The 20,003-nt window shown below is 43.3% G+C and overlaps 1 protein-coding gene across 2 annotated transcripts in view; it reads left to right on the top strand.

The window, feature by feature from the left end:
• The window catches only part of DGKI (diacylglycerol kinase iota), a 442,717-nt gene extending 426,582 nt beyond the window's left edge, over positions 1–16,135 (top strand). For both annotated transcript variants that reach the window (XM_042977425.1, XM_042977422.1), the window contains 3 exons: positions 8,026–8,062; positions 10,023–10,122; positions 15,504–16,135. In XM_042977425.1, the coding sequence (XP_042833359.1) occupies positions 8,026–8,062; positions 10,023–10,122; positions 15,504–15,620 (254 nt within the window). In that variant the 3' untranslated portion in view covers positions 15,621–16,135. The remainder of the gene's footprint in view (positions 1–8,025; positions 8,063–10,022; positions 10,123–15,503) is intronic.
• The last annotated feature ends 3,868 nt before the right edge of the window (positions 16,136–20,003 follow it).

The raw sequence follows: 20,003 nt of genomic DNA, 5'->3' as shown, positions 1-20,003 counted from the left end.
TATCTCACTTGGTCTCACTCAAGAGGCTGCAGGGAACCGCACTTGTGACTGAGTCTGTATTGAAGAGGGACTCCCCAACATGTTTGGGGCTCTCAGCTGAGATGGCTGGGATGCCCGGGACACCTGGAGCCTTTCTCTATACCTATCCTTTTATCCCAGGCTTCTTCATGCCATGACAGTCCTAGGGCTCCAGGAAGATGGAAGCTTCCAGACGTCCTGTGGGCAGACTGGAAAGTTCTGCATCATCTCTATAGTATTCTGTCCGCTAAAACGGTCAGAGGGCTGGCCCTGACTCATGGAGGGGGGAAATGGCCCCCACTGCTCTGTGAGAGGAGCTGCAAATAATTTGTGGCCAGATTTAACCTACCACCTCCCTAACTCTATCTTCTTCAGTTGAAAATGGTGAGCCTACCTTCTCAGTATCCTGAACTACTGTGTCACCCAGAATCCCCTGGGCCTCTGCTTTTATATGTTCCTTTGGTTCTCAGTCCTAAGGTTGACTAGCAACAATAATTCTTTGAATTTGCAAGTTCTTTAACAACAGTTTCCCCTCTTTTTAGCATAAGCATGACCCATGTAATATTTGGGACATACTTATACCAAAAACAAAAACAAAACCCCTCTCCTCCGTTGCATGTCCCCAGGGGCATGAGATGATATTGGTCTAGACCCATGAATTTTCACTCCCCCACTTTTTCCACTGCCTTAAATAAGAGGGCCTCTAAAAGCTTGCTGTGGACTGGTGCACGCCTACTTTGCCTGGTGTGAAATCAAGCTGGTACTTTCGTTAGTCTCTTCGTGCTGTAACCAAAGCCTGACACCCCAGTACTCAACTTGTGTCTCTTCCACCCCCAGCACCTCTTGCAAAGCGTGAGTCACACAATACAGCTCTCTCTGTCAAAATGGAAGGACACAAAGCAAAATTAACATAATTTTGGGGGAGGGGGTGTTTATTTTTCCAGGATTATTTTTGGTTCGATTTTAATAATACGTTTAATAACTATGATAATGAGGGAAAAAAACCCTTGAGATTCCAAACATCTCTACTTGCCTCATGGGCAAGCCATTCCCAAGGTCACGGGAGGCATCTGATACCCTCCCCGCCTCACCAGGATCTCTCATTGGCCGGTACATACCTGAGAGTGAGACTGGAGATACGAAGCACAATCCATCTTTCTGTTGGGAAATAAAGTCTCATTATGCTCTCTGGTCCCAGAATCACTGCAATTTTGAAGGATGGTGATTTTTAACCTTTTAGTACCATAGCCAAATAATAGGAACTAAATTGCAGTTGATTTTTATTGAAATTAGTACTAGCCAACCTGATAGGCCTCATCAATTCCATCTCCCTAACACTGATCTCATTATTTCTCTTTATTCAGGAATACACATGCGAAATCTTTTGGCATAGCCAGTCTAATCCAGCAGGTTCTTAAGAGCTAAGCGCTTCAGCTCAACTGTCTTTATTGTTGCTGTTTGTTTTAGTATCTTTAGGTGCTGATATAATTTCATTAGCCTGTGCATTTTGAAAAACGCATCTCTTTTAAGTTATAGAAACCTCTGTAAATTATAGTGTTCTTGAAGTCAAGGACAAGCACACGGGAAACATGACCCTTTCTCTTCTCTGTACCCATTACCTTAATGTGATCTCTGTTCAGTGAAATAGTCTCTCCTAATTTAATATGATGGTGGCTCTAGAATCCCCTTGGTCTGACAAGGAAAATAGCCTTTTCTAAGAGAATTTAGTGAGCTGGGGTTCAGGATGTGTATCAGACTGTGGCATTATGTTTATAAGCTAGCATCAGTTTTGTGGCAGACAGGTCTGATCAGTATGAATTCATGTAAATGGGGAAAAAAGTGGAAATTTTACACTGCACCAGAGTTGGAGAGGGACATTCCTCCTCATCTCTCGAATGCTCCAGATCTTTTGAAGTTTTAGTTTTTTCTTTTCTTTTTTTTTTTTTTAATTTGGTTTAAGTCTTTCCTGTGACTTCATATGCCATAAATCCTAAAACCCGTTCGAAGACCTGACTGTAAAGATGTGCTAATGACAGGGCTCTGGAGAAATCGGTAGGCACTTTGCAAGTTGCTTGAGAGCATACTGGCTGGTTTTCTGTCCTGCATCCTTGCTCAGGTGGGAGCCCCTCTCCCCTCTGCTTTGCCCACCTCTTCGCTGGTTATTGTGGTGAGCAGTGGGGTCCACAGTCGGGAGGGCGCCCCCTGAGCAGGAGTCGTGAGAGTTTAGCCGTTCCCCCAGACACCACAGTAAACAACACATTTCTGTCCTAAGTGTTCTCTGGAAACCGGGCTGTGGGGCTAGGGGCAGGAGATGTGTGGTGAGTTCTGAAAAGCCACAGGAGGCTGGAATTGTTTTCTGTCCTCCTTCTTCTTTGGGACTTTTTCTCTCAAATACACAACCTGCTGTTTTCCTTTCTGAAAAACTGGAATTTGGGCATTTGGAGGGTTGCAGAGAGAATGGAAGAGGAAGACAGAGAGCAATCCCACAGGGCCAGGGTGGAGAGGGAAGGACGCGAGGGGCTCCATTCCCGGGCCCCCAGTGGCTCCCGCTTTTCAGCTCCTTTCAACCATATTTTCTCCCCACTCCTTCCTCCCTCCTTGAACCCCTCCGAGGGACTTTTGTGTTGTTTTAGGCTTTTACCACCCCGCACATCTCGCCCCTTTGTTTTTATCCCCCCCACTCCCACCCCTCTGCCCCCCTACTGCGCGTCCTGATAGAAATCTCACTCATGCATTTCCTTTTTGATTTCAATGGCTTATTTTGTCTTCTCTCCTTTTCTGTCTTCAGTCTTTCTTTTCTTTTCTTTTTACCCCCCCTTTTTCTGCCTCTGGTCCCCGAGAGAAAGGACCACCGTCCCGCTGGGACAGGATGACGGTGCGGTTCGAGTTCCCAGTGCCAGCTCTCCCCACATCTGTGCAGCTTTTGTCCTGGGGCAGAGGAGGATTTGGAATGGTCTGCTGGCAGCGTGGGGGAGACTAATGGGAAATGAGGTCCCGGACAGAGAGGCCACGGAGAGGTGGAAGGGATAGCAAGGGGGGTTTGGATGCCTTGGTGTGGGAAGCAAATTAAAGGATGCGTGCGACAAAGGACACATCATATATAATACAAGCACAATATTGATGATAGGGTTGTAGCAGCAAGAGCGCGGGGCGGGGTGGGGGGGGTGGGTATCCAACGGAAGAGCCAATGGAATGAGCCCGGGCGGAAGACTTGCTGTTTAGAAGGCTTGACTACTTAACCTCACTGTTCACTTTCTCACGTTGAGAGATTTGTGAAATTTTGCTTCCTTTCGCATTCCCCGGCTTCGCTGGAATACTGATGCGTAGATCTTCTCAATACGTCTGTTCCCCCCTGATTTTTCAGAGCATTTCCCGTATAGCACAGTCTTTTGAATCCATGTTATGTTTATGGGTCTTTCTCTGAGAAAACAAATACAATACTGGCTGGGATCCACATTGATTTTTAAATGGCTTTCATTCATTCATTCAATAAAAAAATGAATTCTGTCCCATGAACTTTTGAGAAAAAATGTTAGAGTAATAGTCACTGCTAACTTTGATTGCTCTAAATGCTTCGTATGTATTCACATACTTAATTCTTAAAACAGCCCTATGTAGGGAGTTCTCTTCTCTCCACCTGACGGGTGGTGAAAACCGAAGCAGAGTGAGGTCAGGTTACCTGCCAAGACTCACATGTAACATCTGGTCTTTGCCCTCCATATTTCTAAACCCCGGTGAGGGAAATGAAACACAACCACCTCGCAGGGTAGTTTGATATAAGCATTACCTGCAGAGTTCCAATGACAGCTAATGCAGGGCTCTGAAGGGACAGCGATCGTCTGCCTCTGAAAACTTCATGGAGAAATTTGCACACATGCCCCTTGAGTCAGATTTTAACAGTTGTTTTCTGGTACAAGTCAAATGTGGGATTGAGTGTGGACATTGTAGCAAACCCTAGGAGGCAGCAGTGAACCGAGACTTGGTTTTATATTCAGGGAATAACTGAGTTCACTGCTAACAACGTAACGGTACTCCTTCAGATTCCCGAAGGGACATGGTGTGATGTTCACAGTGTAGATCTAAAATATAAAATAAGTTCTAGGTCCAAATACTCACCATTGATCTAAACTGAAAGAATTCCATCCTCTTTTCTTTCTCTTGTTCTCTCCCTTATTAGTGACACTCAAATGAACTTTCCCAAAAAATCATAGATGCTATTTATTATTATTTATTTATTTATTTATTTATTTATTTATTATTTTATATTTAGTTTTATTTCGGAGAGAGCAGGAGAGAGCACTAGCCAGGGGAGAGCAGAGAGAGAGGGGAACAAGAGGGATCCCAGGTGGGCTCGGTGCTGACAGCAGAGAGCCCAACGTGGGGCTCGAACTCATGAACCATGAGTTCATGACCCAAGCCGAAGTTGGACACACAACCAACTGAGCCACCCAGGCATCCCGGTGCTATTTTTAAAACAGTGTTTCCTTTAAAGAGCATTTTTGCAGTCTGTGCAGATGATTTTTGTTTCTCTGGCCATGCCCCCTCTCTGCAGACCTTATACTGACGCTGCTAACCTGCACAGGGCACTAGTAAACAGCCTGAAATACTACAGCTCCCAGCAGGCCACTAGAAGCAGCATAGGGAGGGAAACTCCAGCCTCTTCTTGGGCTGTACCTGGCACTCAGTCCTCTTCTCAGCTCCTCCTCTGCCACCCCCTTCTTGCTAGCATTATGCCAACACGGTTATTTTAAAGCGGGTTAAGACATTGCTAGAAAAGCTACCTGTACTGCTAAAAATAGCTCCCTACGCCTGTCTGTCATCAGTTCACTGCCACCCTTCCCTCTGCATTGGGGATTCACCTGCCAGCATGCAAAATGTTCTGCTCTTTTTGTGATTACCTGTACTGGTGGAAAGAGGAGGAAGGTTTGGGTTAATTAAGTCCATCATTCCAGAGCCCATTTCATTCCAGAAACCTGTAATTGGAGTTTCATCAGATTTTAATTAAGCAAAAGTATCCTGTTTTAAGATCAGCACCTCTTCCTCTCACCCCTGTCTGCTGCAGCAGGTCCAAAGGAGAGAAGGGGGAGGTGATAAGCAGCTACAGGCTTGCCTGACTCATAAATTGGATAATCAGCTCTGGGATTGTTCTGCATTGGCTGCATTTGTGGTGATTCTTGTCAGAAACTTGAGGAACAAGGTCCTTTCTCTTCCTTGTCCCCCCTTTCAGAGTGTCAAACAATTGCCATTTTATCGCAGATTGAGTTGGTTCCACAAACTCTCATATGGCGGCAGGGATCCTGGAGTCCGTGGACCCCCCATGGGTGCAGCCCTGAGCACAGAATGAAGGGGGAAAGGAGGCGGGGCCTCTGGTGCCTAAATCCGCATGCACTCAGCAGTAATGGTGGGAACAGAGCTGCCAGTGAGGCTGGGTTGCTGGTATTCATGGAATTCCTTTCCACATGAATTGCTCCAAGGGTTTGCCGAAGAGGGCATTGGGCCCTGTAAGCCTTCTTGTTCCTAGCCTTGCAGAGAATGCCCTGCCCGCAACTGAGGAGGTCTGGAGTGTTGGTTCTCAGGACATCAAATTTGAATCAACAAGTGGCTTCAGAAATAAATGGAAGGAAATGCAGAGTCCGGTACACTTCCTTCCTTTACTGATGGTCCACATTTTGATTTAGTGTAACCTCCTGGATTATGCCAGAGAATAGGACACTTAATATCTAACCTTCAGGCATGTAGTGTGCCAGGACTGAGAGATTAAATGAACTTGCACGAGGTCCAGTAAGTGGTAGGTAGAGCCAGAATTTTGGAGCAAGGAGATTCAGCTCTAGGACCCATCATGGCGCTATACTGCTCTGTACTTCTTTGGGTGTTTGTTGTGGGAATTATTTGTTTGTCGTGAGAATTATTGTTCATTTTTCCTTAGAAAAATGTTCCTAGTTTGTTGAGGGACAAAAATAAATGAGTTAAGTCTTTGTTAAATCCTTAATGTAGGATAGTTGCTAGAGGGATATGATAATGCTAGAGGGAAATAATAAATATTCTTACACTGCAGAGATTTAGAAGAATTTGTTTAGGGAGACAAGGCATATGACTGAAAATCAAATACATGGCAAAAGGGTAGAACCAAGTAAGTGCTACAGGCTTTCAGAGAAAGGGATAGATCCCTTCTGTGAAGACTGGTCTTTTCAGAAGACTTGTCACAGATTGGGCTTTACAGAATGGGTAAGACTTAGGTATGTGTCTAGAAAAGGGAAGGCTGTTTCAGATCGGGAGAGTGGAGGGAACAAGCTCTGGGAACCGGGAGGGCCTGAGAAATGGGTGGGTAATGGTGCAGTTACCAGATTAGCTAATGTGAAAAACGGAACCTGGGAACAAATTGAATAAGGGCAGTTCCAGATGAAAGACGGTGAACTTTCATGTTTAAATACTTGGGAGTAAGCAGTCAATATGCTGAATTGGAAACCTGGAAATCTGAATGATATGAGACTTTTCACTTTTCTTAATGTTTTCACTTTTCTTATGCTCCAGACAGAGACCTATTAGGAAGCCTGTTTGTCAAATAGGACAAAGAGGAGACACAAATAGGGCAGATGGTGCAAGAGAAGATTCACCTGGCCTTGATGGCCAGTTTCTGTGAAAGAGGAGGTAAAGGTGATGAGGTAGCTCTCGGATGACCAGGAGGATTGTGAAGGTCCCATAACATCTCAGCCATCTTCTTGGCCAGTGACTTTCATGGTTGGGAAGTCCTGACCTCTTCCCTTTCTTCTTTTTTATGTAATAAGTAATCACCTAAGCACATTTTCAATAATAATGATATCTGACAGTAAAGACAGCAGATCAACAGGATAGTATTTCTAAAGACTAAAATGCTCAATACCTAGAACTGTGCTTGGCGTGTCTAAACACACTTATTCATTAATTCACCCCAACATTTAAGCATCTCCTTGGTACTAGGTTCAATGCCAGGCACCAAGGAAGGATATAGTGGTGGATGAGGCATAGGCCACGACGTCAGGGGATTTACCAGAGACTAGTGGAGGGACACATCAGCAGGTGGCTTTGATATGGCTTAAATGTCTTGATCAATAAGGTAATTGTATAGCCCCACCTGTGTGGTATAGTCTCAATTTAGATGACGAATTATATTCCCTCCCAATTACAGAACATAGGCTTGGTGTCCAAAGTGGGAGTGCACATACATAGGCCACTTAATGCAGTATTTGGAGTGGGCTCATGCAGAGTTTGATGCAAAATGTGTCTCAGCTGACACCTGCAGGCCAATTAGAGTTAGGGAGGGTTGGGGAGGAAAGCAGTGGTGCAGAGAGTGGAAAGGTGGTCATTCCAAGAATTGTTTGCAGATTGAATGAATTAGTTGGTGAACAAATAAAACATCAGCAGTGCACAAACTCACCAAACATCTCAATTCCTAACGAAGTATCTATAATCATTGGGTGTTTATGTATAACATTTCTTCCAGGTCTTGGAAGGGAAAATTTTTGAAAACTATAATGTTACTCTGTTTCTAAAATACAGATGTTAGACTGGATGATATCTATGGTATTTTATAGTTTTAAAAGTCTGTATAAAACCCCATCTCAAACAACCTGCCACTGGAGAATGATAACCCTTCAAGCCCACTGAACTGTCCCCTTTCTCCCAAGGTAGCCACTTAGTTATTTCTCACTTATTCTATTCCAATTAATTTTATTCCTTCAAGTTGACTGAAAGCTGCTTTACAGGCAGAGACTGTATCATTCCTATGCAGCTCCCATTTCACACATGTTGGCTGGTGGGGGTTGGGAGGTTGGTGAGGGGGAATAGAGAAGTCCTTTCTTTTCTGGGGGTGGGGGCAAGGAAGGCAGTCTTATTATCCCTATCACCAAATGGCTCTTCCTTATTCAGCTTGTCAAGGCATTATAACTCTGTGATTACAGATTTTTTTGTGTTGTTAATGGTTATTTTTTCAACTTTTTTTGATGGACATCTTACTTTCCTCTTATTTAGGACCTTCTGAGTTATTGGATATGGCAGACAGTGAAACGTGAGTATTGCCTTCCATTACATAGTCTAGATTATTTTCTTTAGATATGTTCTTTAGAACCTATCTAGGAGAAGAATGTAGTCTATAGGGCATACAATAGATCATTGAAATGTCAGTGATAAAGAGTTCAGTTTCTTTTTTTTTAATGTTTACTTATTTTTGAGAGAGAGAGAGAGAGAGAGAGGGAGACCATGAGTAGGGGAGGGGCAGAGAGAGAGGGAGACACAAACTCCGAGGCAGGCTCTAGGCTCCAAGCTCTCAGCACAGAGCCCAACCCAGGGCTCGAACTCACGAACTGTGAGATCATGACCTGAACCAAGGTCAGACGCTTAACCGACTGAGCCACGCAGGTGCCCTAAGAGTTCACTTTCAATAGTACATATAACTGTGCAGGGCTAATCTCCTAAACCAATAATTACACAATAAAAATTGATGACAAGAATCCTAATGATTACGTGCACAGACTTTGCTATTCATCATTTAGAGCTTCCTACAGGCAAGGAAGTTCTGCACTGGTACATCTTGGACTCCTGAGAAATCTAAATAAATACATTTACCTTTTTTTTATTTACTCTTTCTCAACTGGGATTTGTGAGAAAATGAAGTCCTAATACTCTATGGCATCCTTTGTTTGTAATGAAACCTCTGCACTGAGTCTAGAATGGAAGAAGTTACATACAACCATTGGAGAATTAAGAATATGGGAATTCCAATCATTATTATGTTCTGTGGTTCAGATGGGAAACCCTGGTTGAGAAAATCATCCACTTTGGGGTGGTCCCCAAACCGATAATGTTTGTCTTCAGCTTTTTTTTGTTGTTGTTCTTCAGGCAACAAAAATAGCTACTGCTCCCCAAATAGGAACAAAGAAAGGGTAAATGTCTAACTCTGAAAGCCATATGGAAGCACCGTAAAACTTGACAGAAATTTGAAAAGAGTGAAAGATAGATGGGGAGTAGCGAAGTAGGTCTGGAGGGGGAAAAGTAGGAATGAATAGAGCAAATGAGTAGGAAGGGGATAGTTACATAGTTATGAGTTACTAAACATGGAAGAAACTGTCCGTTGTTGCAAAGAGTTTGTCCACATACCACGTCCTATTGACAAGATCGTCACCCATTTGTCTTGTCTAAGCCCTGCATTTGATTCTTCGTGATAAGCTTTGGCATGGAACATCGTTTCCATTTTGGACTCAATTGAAATATCTTCTTCCCTGTACTGCCCGTGAGAGGGGGTAGAAATAGTTACTTGGCCTCACCCTCTTCCTAGACCGAGTGGCTGGCCTCAGGACTGCTGCCAACAGGGGAAAGCTCGTGTCCCCACCTCTCCCGGATATACTCTGTGGCTGCCCACACCCTCCCACCTGCCAGTCACATGAAATCAGTAGGTAGGGCAGCTTGTGTCGACCTGGTCCTTCAAAGTTGAGTCCCCAAGAGATACTCCACTGAGGGCCCCAGGGCGGTCTGCCAAGCACTGTGTGATCTACCTGAAGGGCCTGTGGTTTTCCATCACTGTTCCGTGTGTACCATATCCAGTGCCCCTGTGTTCTGCCCAGATGTGTCCACAGAGAAAACTGTCCCACAGTGCTCAGACACATCCGTACTTATCAGTCTGTTTAATAGTGCTGTTGAGTATTTCCTAAATCAAGCATTAGTGGTTGAAAACAAAATCACTCAGCCTAGTTAACACTCTTTAGAAAAGAGATTGGAGTCAGAGATTACGGTTAGTTGATGACTAACTGAAGACGTTTTTAGATACCCCGACGTCCATCCCCCCCTCTCCCCCCCGAATGTGCCCAGCAGCCGCGGGCTCGGCTGCAGATAGCGAAGGAGGCCGAGGAGCACAGAACTTCAGCAGCAGGGATAGGAGGCCACCCTCACCCCCTCCCTGCCGCCTCCACCCCCACTCCCACCCCTGCCCCCAACCCTTTTATGGGTGGTTTCCCATTTCATCTTTGATTTAGGGGTGAGACCGCACTGCACAAGGCTGCCTGCCAGCGGAACCGGGCTGTGTGCCAGCTTCTGGTGGATGCGGGAGCATCTCTGAGAAAGACGGACTCCAAGGTAACTTGATGAGTGAGTGCAAACATCCTCCCACTGGGCAAGACCACCGGCACCATTGCCTTCACTTGTGCTCATAGCAAAGGCATCCTTTCTGTGCTTATGGAAGTGCCTGGGGCTTTGGAAAAAGGAGGAAAAAATAAAGTGCTTCATTTAGAGTAACTGTAGTTTAAACGTATAAGCACAAAGGGAAGGGTGTGTGCTTGCCTATGGGACTTTATAAACCCCTGAATGGGCTGGCCTTAGGACTTTGGGGGTTGTCCTGCTGAATGCCAGCAGCCAAGTTGCGGAGAGGTGAGGTTCAAACCCTACGAGAAGGGGTAAAAGACATTGGCCTGCTACTGAGAGCCCCTTCTCCTTCAGCTACTTTATCTAGTGTAGCTTAAAATCTGTGATTTATGTGGCCCCTACATGGGTGCCCAAGTGATTAGCGGCCACAGTGGTCAGCCCTGACTTTGAAAGGGTTATAATCTTAAACCTGATATGTTTATGTTGGCTTTTTATTTTTCAAAGGTTCTTCCTATTTGTTTTCTTATATTTTCCCCTAAAAGTTAACCCGTGAAGTTAGGGTGGGAATTACTAATTACTCTCATTGATGCGAGAACTGAAACTAAAAGAGAGTTCTATGCCCTTAGACCGGTAGCTGAGCCCAAATCCAGTTTCAGCTCTTTTGACGCCCAGTGTTGTTTCAGCAGATCAGTCATTCTCACTTGGTGACAGAATACCACCGCCACCCCTGCTCCCCACCCCCCCCCCCCCCCCGCAAACTGGATCCAACAGGATGAAGAGTGGCAACCTAGTAACAAAATTGGGTTTTTTCCCTACGGTTTGTATGTTTTGCTGCCTTTCAGTGATAGCTATGGCGTGGTGGCTTGAAATGTGGTTAGTTTCCCTGCAGCAAAAGTCCTATAAATCTGGATTCAAAGTGTGTTGATGTCTTAATGAGAGGGCACTGAGGCTAGAAATTGATAGAGGGACATATCTGCCAACTTTGATCAGAAAAACATCAACAGGTAGAGGTAAGGGGGAGACACTCAGTTGAGGAGAACTGACTTCAGGCTGCACCGTGAGTTGGTCATTTACAGAAAGCACCAAAAAAAGGGCTGAAAGCTAGAGTGAGGGAAGAGGTGTAGCTCAGTAGCATTTACCTGGGACTGCAGCCCAGGAGACAGGGAGATACCGAATGTAGAAGATCAGTGTCACAGAGGAGCCTGATGAGGTCTGAGAAAACACCACCGAGAAACCCTCAGAAAGGACAAACCATTTAACTGTAGAGGGTTGCAGAGAAGAATTTTAACATACAGATGAGGATTTCATTATGCAGGCATTGAATAAATAGCCTACGTTTGGGGCCGGTGAGTATAGCCAAGGAACACAGACATATGACTTACATGACTTGAGCCCCGTTAAACTTATTTAAGTGACTAGCCACTGATTATATGCAGTTTGCCTCCTGGGGTTTCCCCAAACCGCAGTGAACACTATGAAATAACTTTTTCTCCTGTGTGGACCTCTTTTTCTGCCCCGAGCCAGTTCTGAGCCAGTGGTGTGGCGTGATGGTCCACTCCCCTAGCAGCCCACCAGATCCTTGCTCTCTGCCTGAGGTCCCCGGCCACCTCCGTTCCTCCCTTAGGCTGTTACACATGTTAAGCTGCATCTTGGTTTCTAGCGGGTCTGTTACCTGACTGGTTAGCTGAGTGGGTGTGGGATTTCAAATGGTTTGCTCAGCGTGCTATTCTTCCCAGCTGATATTTGCACTGAAAGTGTCTTTGTTGCATAACCTGATTGAAAAACACACACCAGGTAGGCAGGATCAATGGAGGCCATGATTTCAGGTAGGGTTGGCCTTGTTGGGACCACTCACTCTACAGCATGGAAATTGCCTGCTTACCACACAACAGACTGGCTTACACTCAACTCCGAATATAAAAAGAAAGGGAGGACAACATGAAGTAGACAAAAGACTGGGCGGGAGACCTGGCCCCTGAGCCGATTGCTCTTTTTTTTTTTTTTTTTTTTTTAATCTTTCCAAGTTTCTGAATCCAATAAATGAGCTCAACATTCCTTGAGATTTCTTCCTATTTTGTGTTATGTATATGTGTGCTTTTTTTCAAAACACAGCTTCATTATTTTTATGGTGATGAGTAGAGTACATTCTTATATGGAAAACTCTAGCAATGCAAAAAATATATAAAAAGATAAAAATCACTAGAAATCCCACACTGTAGACCTATATACTATTAAAATTTTAATGATCCCACTTCACATGCAGGTATGCCTGTTTTCCCCTCTCGTTTGTTTAAGTAGGTGAAGTCATACTATTCATGTTATTGTAGAATGCAAATTTTCACCCAACATTATGTTCTAGAGGCCTTACCATATGAAGCAGTATGAGTCTGAGTCATCCTTTTGGGGATCTGTTCATTTTTCCATTTTGTAATTTTATGCTAAGTGAAAGCAGAGCATGATAATTACGACTGGATATTCTAGAATTTTTTTTTTTTTTTAATTTGGAGAGAAGCATATCTTGAGAATTTCTCTTGATACAGGACATTTCCTTTAAAATCAACTCAAGGGTCACCCCAGTCCTCCTCTCTGAATATTTAGAAACTAGTAATTCTATATACCTCATTAATATTGAGGTAAAGACCAGATAGTCTACTAATACTGTAAGCAAGTTGGGAAAAATTATTACAGGAACTTCAAGCTGGTGGTTAAATATTAAATCCCAGCTAAATAAGTGAAATTTTAGAAAGAATCCAGAGCCACTGCTACTTTCCTTTTATCCTCTGCCCACATACCCTTGTAGGCTGCCGGAAGCAGGTTTAATTAAATTTGACACTCTCCATTGCAGTGATTCAGATGGAGGCTGAGAAGCCTTCAGTAATTTTTGTAATACTCGTGTGCATTTATACGTGTGGGGCTGTTTCTTTAGTACAATGATCATGCCTCTGTCTTTTCCCTAGAACTTAGTATCACTTTTTAAATAGATAAAACCATATCATTGAACAAAAATTAGAAGTTTCAAGGAGTGTTAAGTAATATCTATAAACATTCAAAAGAATGGAGACCTTCCTGCCTTCTGCTGAATTCTATTCATCGACCTGATCCCCAAAATATCATGTGTGTGTATAAATATACACACGGCATTATAGTAGGCTGCAAGAAATGATACAGTCGTTAAGATGGTGTAGAAGATCACTGAATGATGGAAAAGATTTGATGTATTAGGGGAAAAAGCATGTGATAGAATAGTATATAAACAGAGTGTGGTTTTCTTTTTTTTTTTTTTTAATATATGAAATTTATTGTCAAATTGGTTTCCATACAACACCCAGTGCTCATCCCAAAAGGTGCCCTCCTCCATACCCATCACCCACCCTCCCCTCCCTCCCACCCCCCATCAACCCTCAGTTTGTTCTCAGTTTTTAAGAGTCTCTTATGCTTTGGCTCTCTCCCTCTCTAACCTCTTTTTTTTTTTCCTTCCCCTCCCCCATGGGTTCCTGTTAAGTTTCTCAGGATCCACATAAGAGTGAACACATATGGTATCTGTCTTTCTCTGTATGGCTTATTTCACTTAGCATCACACTCTCCAGTTCCATCCACGTTGCTACAAAGGGCCATATTTTGTTCTTTCTCATTGCCACGTAGTACTCCATTGTGTATATAAACCACAATTTCTTTATCCATTCATCAGTTGATGGACATTTAGGCTCTTTCCATAATTTGGCTATTGTTGAGAGTGCTGCTATAAACATTGGGGTACAGGTGCCCCGATGCATCAGTACTCCTGTATCCCTTGGATAAATTCCCGGCAGTGCTATTGCTGGGTCATAGGGTAGGTCTATTTTTAATTTTCTGAGGAACCTCCACACTGCTTTCCAGAGCAGCTGCACCAATTTGCATTCCCACCAACAGTGCAAGAGGGTTCCCGTTTCTCCACATCCTCTCCAGCATCTATAGTCTCCTGATTTGTTCATTTTGGCCACTCTGACTGGCGTGAGGTGATATCTGAGTGTGGTTTTGATTTGTATTTCCCTGATAAGGAGCGACGTTGAACATCTTTTCATGTGCCTGTTGGCCATCCGGATGTCTTCTTTAGAGAAGTGTCTATTCATGTTTTCTGCCCATTTCTTCACTGGGTTATTTGTTTTTCGGGTGTGGAGTTTGGTGAGCTCTTTATAGATTTTGGATACAAGCCCTTTGTCCCATATGTCACTTGCAAATATCTTCTCCCATTCCGTTGGTTGCCTTTTAGTTTTGTTGGTTGTTTCCTTTGCTGTGCAGAAGCTTTTTATCTTCATAAGGTCCCAGTAATTCAGTTTTGCTTTTAATTCCCTTGCCTTTGGGGATGTGTCGAGTAAGAGATTGCTAAGGCTGAGGTCAGAGAGGTCTTTTCCTGCTTTCTCCTCTAAGATTTTGATGGTTTCCTGTCTCACATTCAGGTCCTTTATCCATTTTGAGTTTATTTTTGTGAATGGTGTGAGAAAGTGGTCTAGTTTCAACCTTCTGCATGTTGCTGTCCAGTTCTCCCAGCACCATTTGTTAAAGAGACTGTCTTTTTTCCATTGGATGTTCTTTCCTGCTTTGTCAAAGATGAGTTGGCCATACGTTTGTGGGTCTAGTTCTGGGGTTTCTATTCTATTCCATTGGTCTATGTGTCTGTTTTTGTGCCATGGTTTTCTTTTTATACAAATAATTATGTGTAGAGCTCCAGGAAAAGACACAGCAGTCACTCTGCAGAAGGTTAACAGTGGTTATCTTAGTGTAGTATAGAAATTATTGGTGAGTTTTATTTTCTTCTTTATGCTTTTGTACTTTTCCAAGTTTATTTTTAATCCACACCCGTCACTTTTATAGTCAGAAATTAACTCACTTTTTGGAGAGATGAGATAGTTTTGAATTAGGGGGAACTTAACTGAAGGCTTTAAAACCAGCAAAGAAGCATCCCTAGATCATTTATGCCCATCCCATGCTATCATTTTCTACTTGCTGCTTCCCAGAGTTTAGTATAATAGAAAGAATCCCAAATCAGAAATCTGAATGCCTGCTCTCCTGCTTTTCTGTTCAGTGATTTCTATTGCTGAAGCATCTGGGTTCCAAAGCTCACTGTGCCACACTGTTTCCTGCTGTGGACCCAGTTACCCTGAACCTCTGTTTCCTCAGATGTAAGCCCCAGCTGTCGAGTGATAGTCTCTTTCTCTTAAACTTACCTATCTCACATTTTAATGTGATAATAGATTTGAAAGTGTCTTGTGAACTCTAAAACCATAAGCGTGGAAAAACGCTTTAGTGAGTTATCTTTGAATACCTCTGTTTCTGCATTTAAAAAAAATTCTCATCCCAAGTATTTGTGTCTCCTTCCTTCCCACTGTTACCTGTAGGGTAAGACGCCTCAAGAGAGAGCACAGCAAGCTGGAGACCCAGATTTGGCTGCTTACCTAGAAAGCCGCCAGAACTATAAGATCATTGGCCACGAGGACCTGGAAACTGCTGTTTGACCCTGGTAGATCACAAAGAGAACTTGAGCGAGCATATCACCTATGCCCTCCCGGCGATCGGGCAGCTCCCCTGGAAGAAGCTGATGGAATCCATAAATCTGTCTCTCTCCTGCAAGAATCAATCTGATACCATGTCACCAGTTGTTAAGGGCTACCAAGACGTCCAACAGAACATGATAGCCCACCGAGGAAGAGGCAGGATACCTGGAGATTTGTGGAATACAAGTTCCACGAAATTTGATCCTTATTGCTTCCAGCAAGTAGCATGAACTTCTGTGTTCACCTGTATAATTTATTTTCAAGATTCAAAGGATGTTCGTATACATGGCACTGCTCCCGCCTCCCCCTGTGCATTCATGACTCCCCTGTACCACACAATTCTACTGTAACTACTCACCATTCAAAAAATATGATCTGTTCTCTTTACATTCAGTCTTTGAAGACCACAAGACCATCTGAAGGTCTTTGAAAACCCTCTGGATGTCCTGCAGAAACACAACTGTAAAGCTGCTTCCATTTCCCAGATGAAATATACCAAGACTATTAGTGACTTTTTGCATGTTCCCTCCCTCCCACCCAACCACCCACCCAACCCCTTGTCATTAACTAGGAGCTGGGACGTGCCACATGGATAATGTCAACTTGTGTGCTCTTTTCTCTGAGGTATGGTGAGGTGGCATGGGAGGGAACCCAGGGGCCGGCCCGGGGTTGTGGGGCTGTTGCTGATAGCCCCGAGGACTGGTTCAGCTTGGGCTGTTTGCACAGCTCCGTACTGCCTACGTGTAGCCATCTTTGCCTTTTGCCGCAATAGAGACGAGCGAAGGATTAAACAAAGGCCCATGGCTGGTTTGCAGAACCACTGGATTTTTAAGTGCAATTGAAGTTGCCCGAGCAGAAAACCATGTGCAAGAGCTGCGATAACAGGAAATGGAGCACTGTGACAGCGTTTACGTGTAGACTTTCTTGAGTGATAATAGAAAGCAGGCTAATTGACTTGAAATGAAACAGCCAATGCAAAAGTAGCAACATATTGAGTCAAAATAACTCACTTAAGCAAGAAAATGGTCACTGGAATATTGCACAGAGGCTAATAAGTATAGACTCTTAGGTGCAGTGGTGGAAGGGGGGGGCATTTTAGCTTTTCCTTCTAAGGTTTTGGTTTTCATTACCCCCAAATAAGCCTTGTCCCAAGGATAAAGCCTTGTTTTATGAGTTCCACTGCCAGATTTCCAGGATGGCTGGATCTTTCTGATGGATGCCTCACCTTTTACTTGTCCAGTCCCAGGTTATGCTTGATAGCACTACAGCCCCATTTCTTCTGTACGGGGTAGTCTAATATATTCTCTTCTCTGTTTTCCTCTGCTGGAAAATTCTTAGTACAAACCGCTGTGGGAGCCTAGCCAGAAATGTGTCTCTAAAATTGGAATTGCAACTTCTAATCCTGCCACAGATCCATGGGTCCACACAGGTCCCTCTACTGGGGATTCTGTGATAACTACGATAGCAAGAGAAAAAGTCTAACTTTCAGTGAAGATATCTATTCGACTTGGGTGTAAGTGAGAAATGAAAGCGGGTGATTAAGGGTTGTTTCAGACTAAAACCGATGTCTTCTGAGCTTTCTTCCGTTTTGCTCTTAGACACAAGCAAAATGCTTCTCTGGTGTTTCTGCATGTGAACATATAAATGATGGTTTTTCTACATTTACTGAAAAGGTCCAGTGGTGACACATTGCTTATCTGAATTTCGTCTGGTCACATAACATTTTGAAAGGACAGCTATGAATAAAGGATTAAGTAGGAGCAGCTTCTCAGTGGATGGGAACGTCGTTCCAAAGTCAAATCGTTGGTGTTGTTTCCAGCTGTGGGAGAAGAGGTTGGTCATGAGTAATCTGTTGTCATCTAACAGTCTTAGTAATGGAATTATCTGTTGGGTTTTATGGTGAAGGGAAGGAGGACTGCAGTAGGTTGTTTCCAGAAGCTGGAAAAAATATGCTCCAGGAGATTTTCATCACTGGGCTTCATCTGGGAGTTTTCCAGTTGGTGGCACCATCAAAGAGATGTTGTGATGACAGAAATATAATCTCTAAAACCGACTGGAGTCTGGCCTTGAATGGTGCCTTCCATTCCCTAGATTTAGCCAAACAGTCGACCACACCATTGGTTACCCAGCTGCCATTTCTGGGATGAAGGACTATTTTCACCAACTACCATCTCACATTTCTTTGTGATGCTTCAAAGCAGCCCAGAGAAAATTGAGGGTATAGATGGCTATGGGCCAATTCAAATAGGTCCAACTGAAGTCACAAGTAAATTCCTGGTATGAAAGTAGATTAGCTAATGATTACTGTAGGAGTTCTGGTACATTTGAAAATAATTCCAAGCCAAAAAAAAAAAAAGCTCTATGTTGTTGATGGGAAGCATACAACCAAGGCAAATAACTCTTTGAAAAAGCAAATGCCCTCAGGACTTGGGTTTTCCAAGAAAAGAACATCAAAAATGAGCAGAACAGTTATATATTCAATGGATTCGATATTAAACCTACCTCCTGTAGCATTTTTAAAAATTGATCTCTGCGTGTGACAGTCCTGGGCTTTAGAAAGGCCATATGTTCCAGCAGTTTCCAGCTCAGCCTAAGTATATCTTCTCACCTTTAATAGGCCATCAGAAAGTATAGAAGCAAATGGTCTGGCCCTGGTCTTTAAACCCACATGCATTTAATTTAAAATACATAAAACTATATACTTATAGAAATAGCAATTTCTACAAAACCTCCTGAGACAGTACTGGAGAGAGGCTGCCTTAGCTGGCATTCATTCCTCTGTGTTTGGCTCAGAAGAGCCCCTCACATGGTGGTGCTTTCTGCTCTGGGATTCCATTTTTAGGTTAGGCTGACAGGGAGGGGTATGAGAAATGGCGAGTTATTACAAGACAACATCATAGAACCCTGAAGGTAGCCATTTTTGAGGCCGTAGATTCCAGTTGTACACATTTAATGAAATAGAACCCAGCTAAGCTGTGCTTTATCACATTCAAGGACTTGATAAAAAACAGAAGCCAAGAAGGAAATAAACACCATGGCTGCGAATTTCACTTGGAGGGTTCTGGTTACCTCTTGTGGAGGCTTTAACTTAAAACCAATGCAATTTCTGAAAAAGAGATCTTAGCTGGCAAGTGCACAGCCATGAAGTTAGCGACAGCTGATGGGAAACCTCGCCCACCCCGTGGCTCCCTAGGCCATCATGGGAGCTGGCCCTAGCGCTTAGGCAAATCTTTTTGCATTGAGAGATACTCAGCAGGTAGCTTTTGTTTGGACCTCATAACCATTTCTTTGCCTAAAGTGTTTCTGAAATGTATTTACCAGACTTCTCATAATGTCCATGTTTTACAATATGTGGGGCAGCAGTTTTAAGTTTTTATGGGTCTCTTTTATTTAAATTGTTTAATTTTATTTAGATCGTTTAATTTATAGAAGTCAAACATGCTTTTTATCAGAAGTTCGAATAGCACAGATGAGAATCACGGGCAAGGTCAAGGTGTTCCTCTGTGCTGGTGTAGTGTCCTCAGCCCCCTCCCCAGAGATAAGCGGCGTTAACACCAATAAACATTGTCGCTTGTATGTTGTCAGAAATACTGTGTACGCAAGCCCCCCCACCCACGTATAGAAATATATTTATTTGTATACGTGTGTGTATATCTGTACTATACACACGCTATTGCATAGGCTTATAATAGAACATTTTAGAAGCATGTTAATCATCTCTGTGTATAGTTAACACCGACAGGCAAAGACAGGCTAACAGAAAGTTCTCATTTATTCTTTGTTGTTTTTACCGTTGCTAAGCTTGGTTCTTTTACTGCAGCACTCCAGCTACACATGGCATTTGCTGTGTGTCATAAAATCCATGACCAAGAGGTCTTATAATGGTTTATGTTACCTTATGTGAAGCATGAAACCTACGTGAGCCCAGAGCCTTGTCTGCGCTATTTTTGGATCTCACATGGAGAGTTTCTTTCTCTGTCCTGCTCACTCCACTTTCCAAGGCTGAGTTTGCAGGGCTAATAACACTCCATACACTGCCTGATGATATTTAATTAGGGCCAGCTACTGACAGGAAGGTGTAGTAACTTGGATATGGGCTGGGGTCTGAAGAGCTTGGCTTCCTTCCAGTAGGAGTAGCTAATGAAATCACTGAAAACAGTGTGATCTTTTACTCAATTATGCTGTTTAAAAATAAAATAGATCATTGTTGAAATGACTCCTCATAGCCATCAAATAAAACTAACTGCTCTACTTAAATGGATTATCTTCATTTTAGCTAAGAAAAAAAGTAGAACATCTATTCAATGAGAAGACTTTTCTAACTAACCTTTAGCACTTGTGTAA

Source organism: Panthera tigris, chromosome A2, assembly GCF_018350195.1.
Source record: "Panthera tigris isolate Pti1 chromosome A2, P.tigris_Pti1_mat1.1, whole genome shotgun sequence".
Taxonomy (NCBI): Eukaryota; Metazoa; Chordata; class Mammalia; order Carnivora; family Felidae; genus Panthera; species Panthera tigris.
The sequence above is the reverse complement of the archived record's forward strand: the minus strand, read 5'-3'. Positions and strand labels throughout refer to the sequence as shown.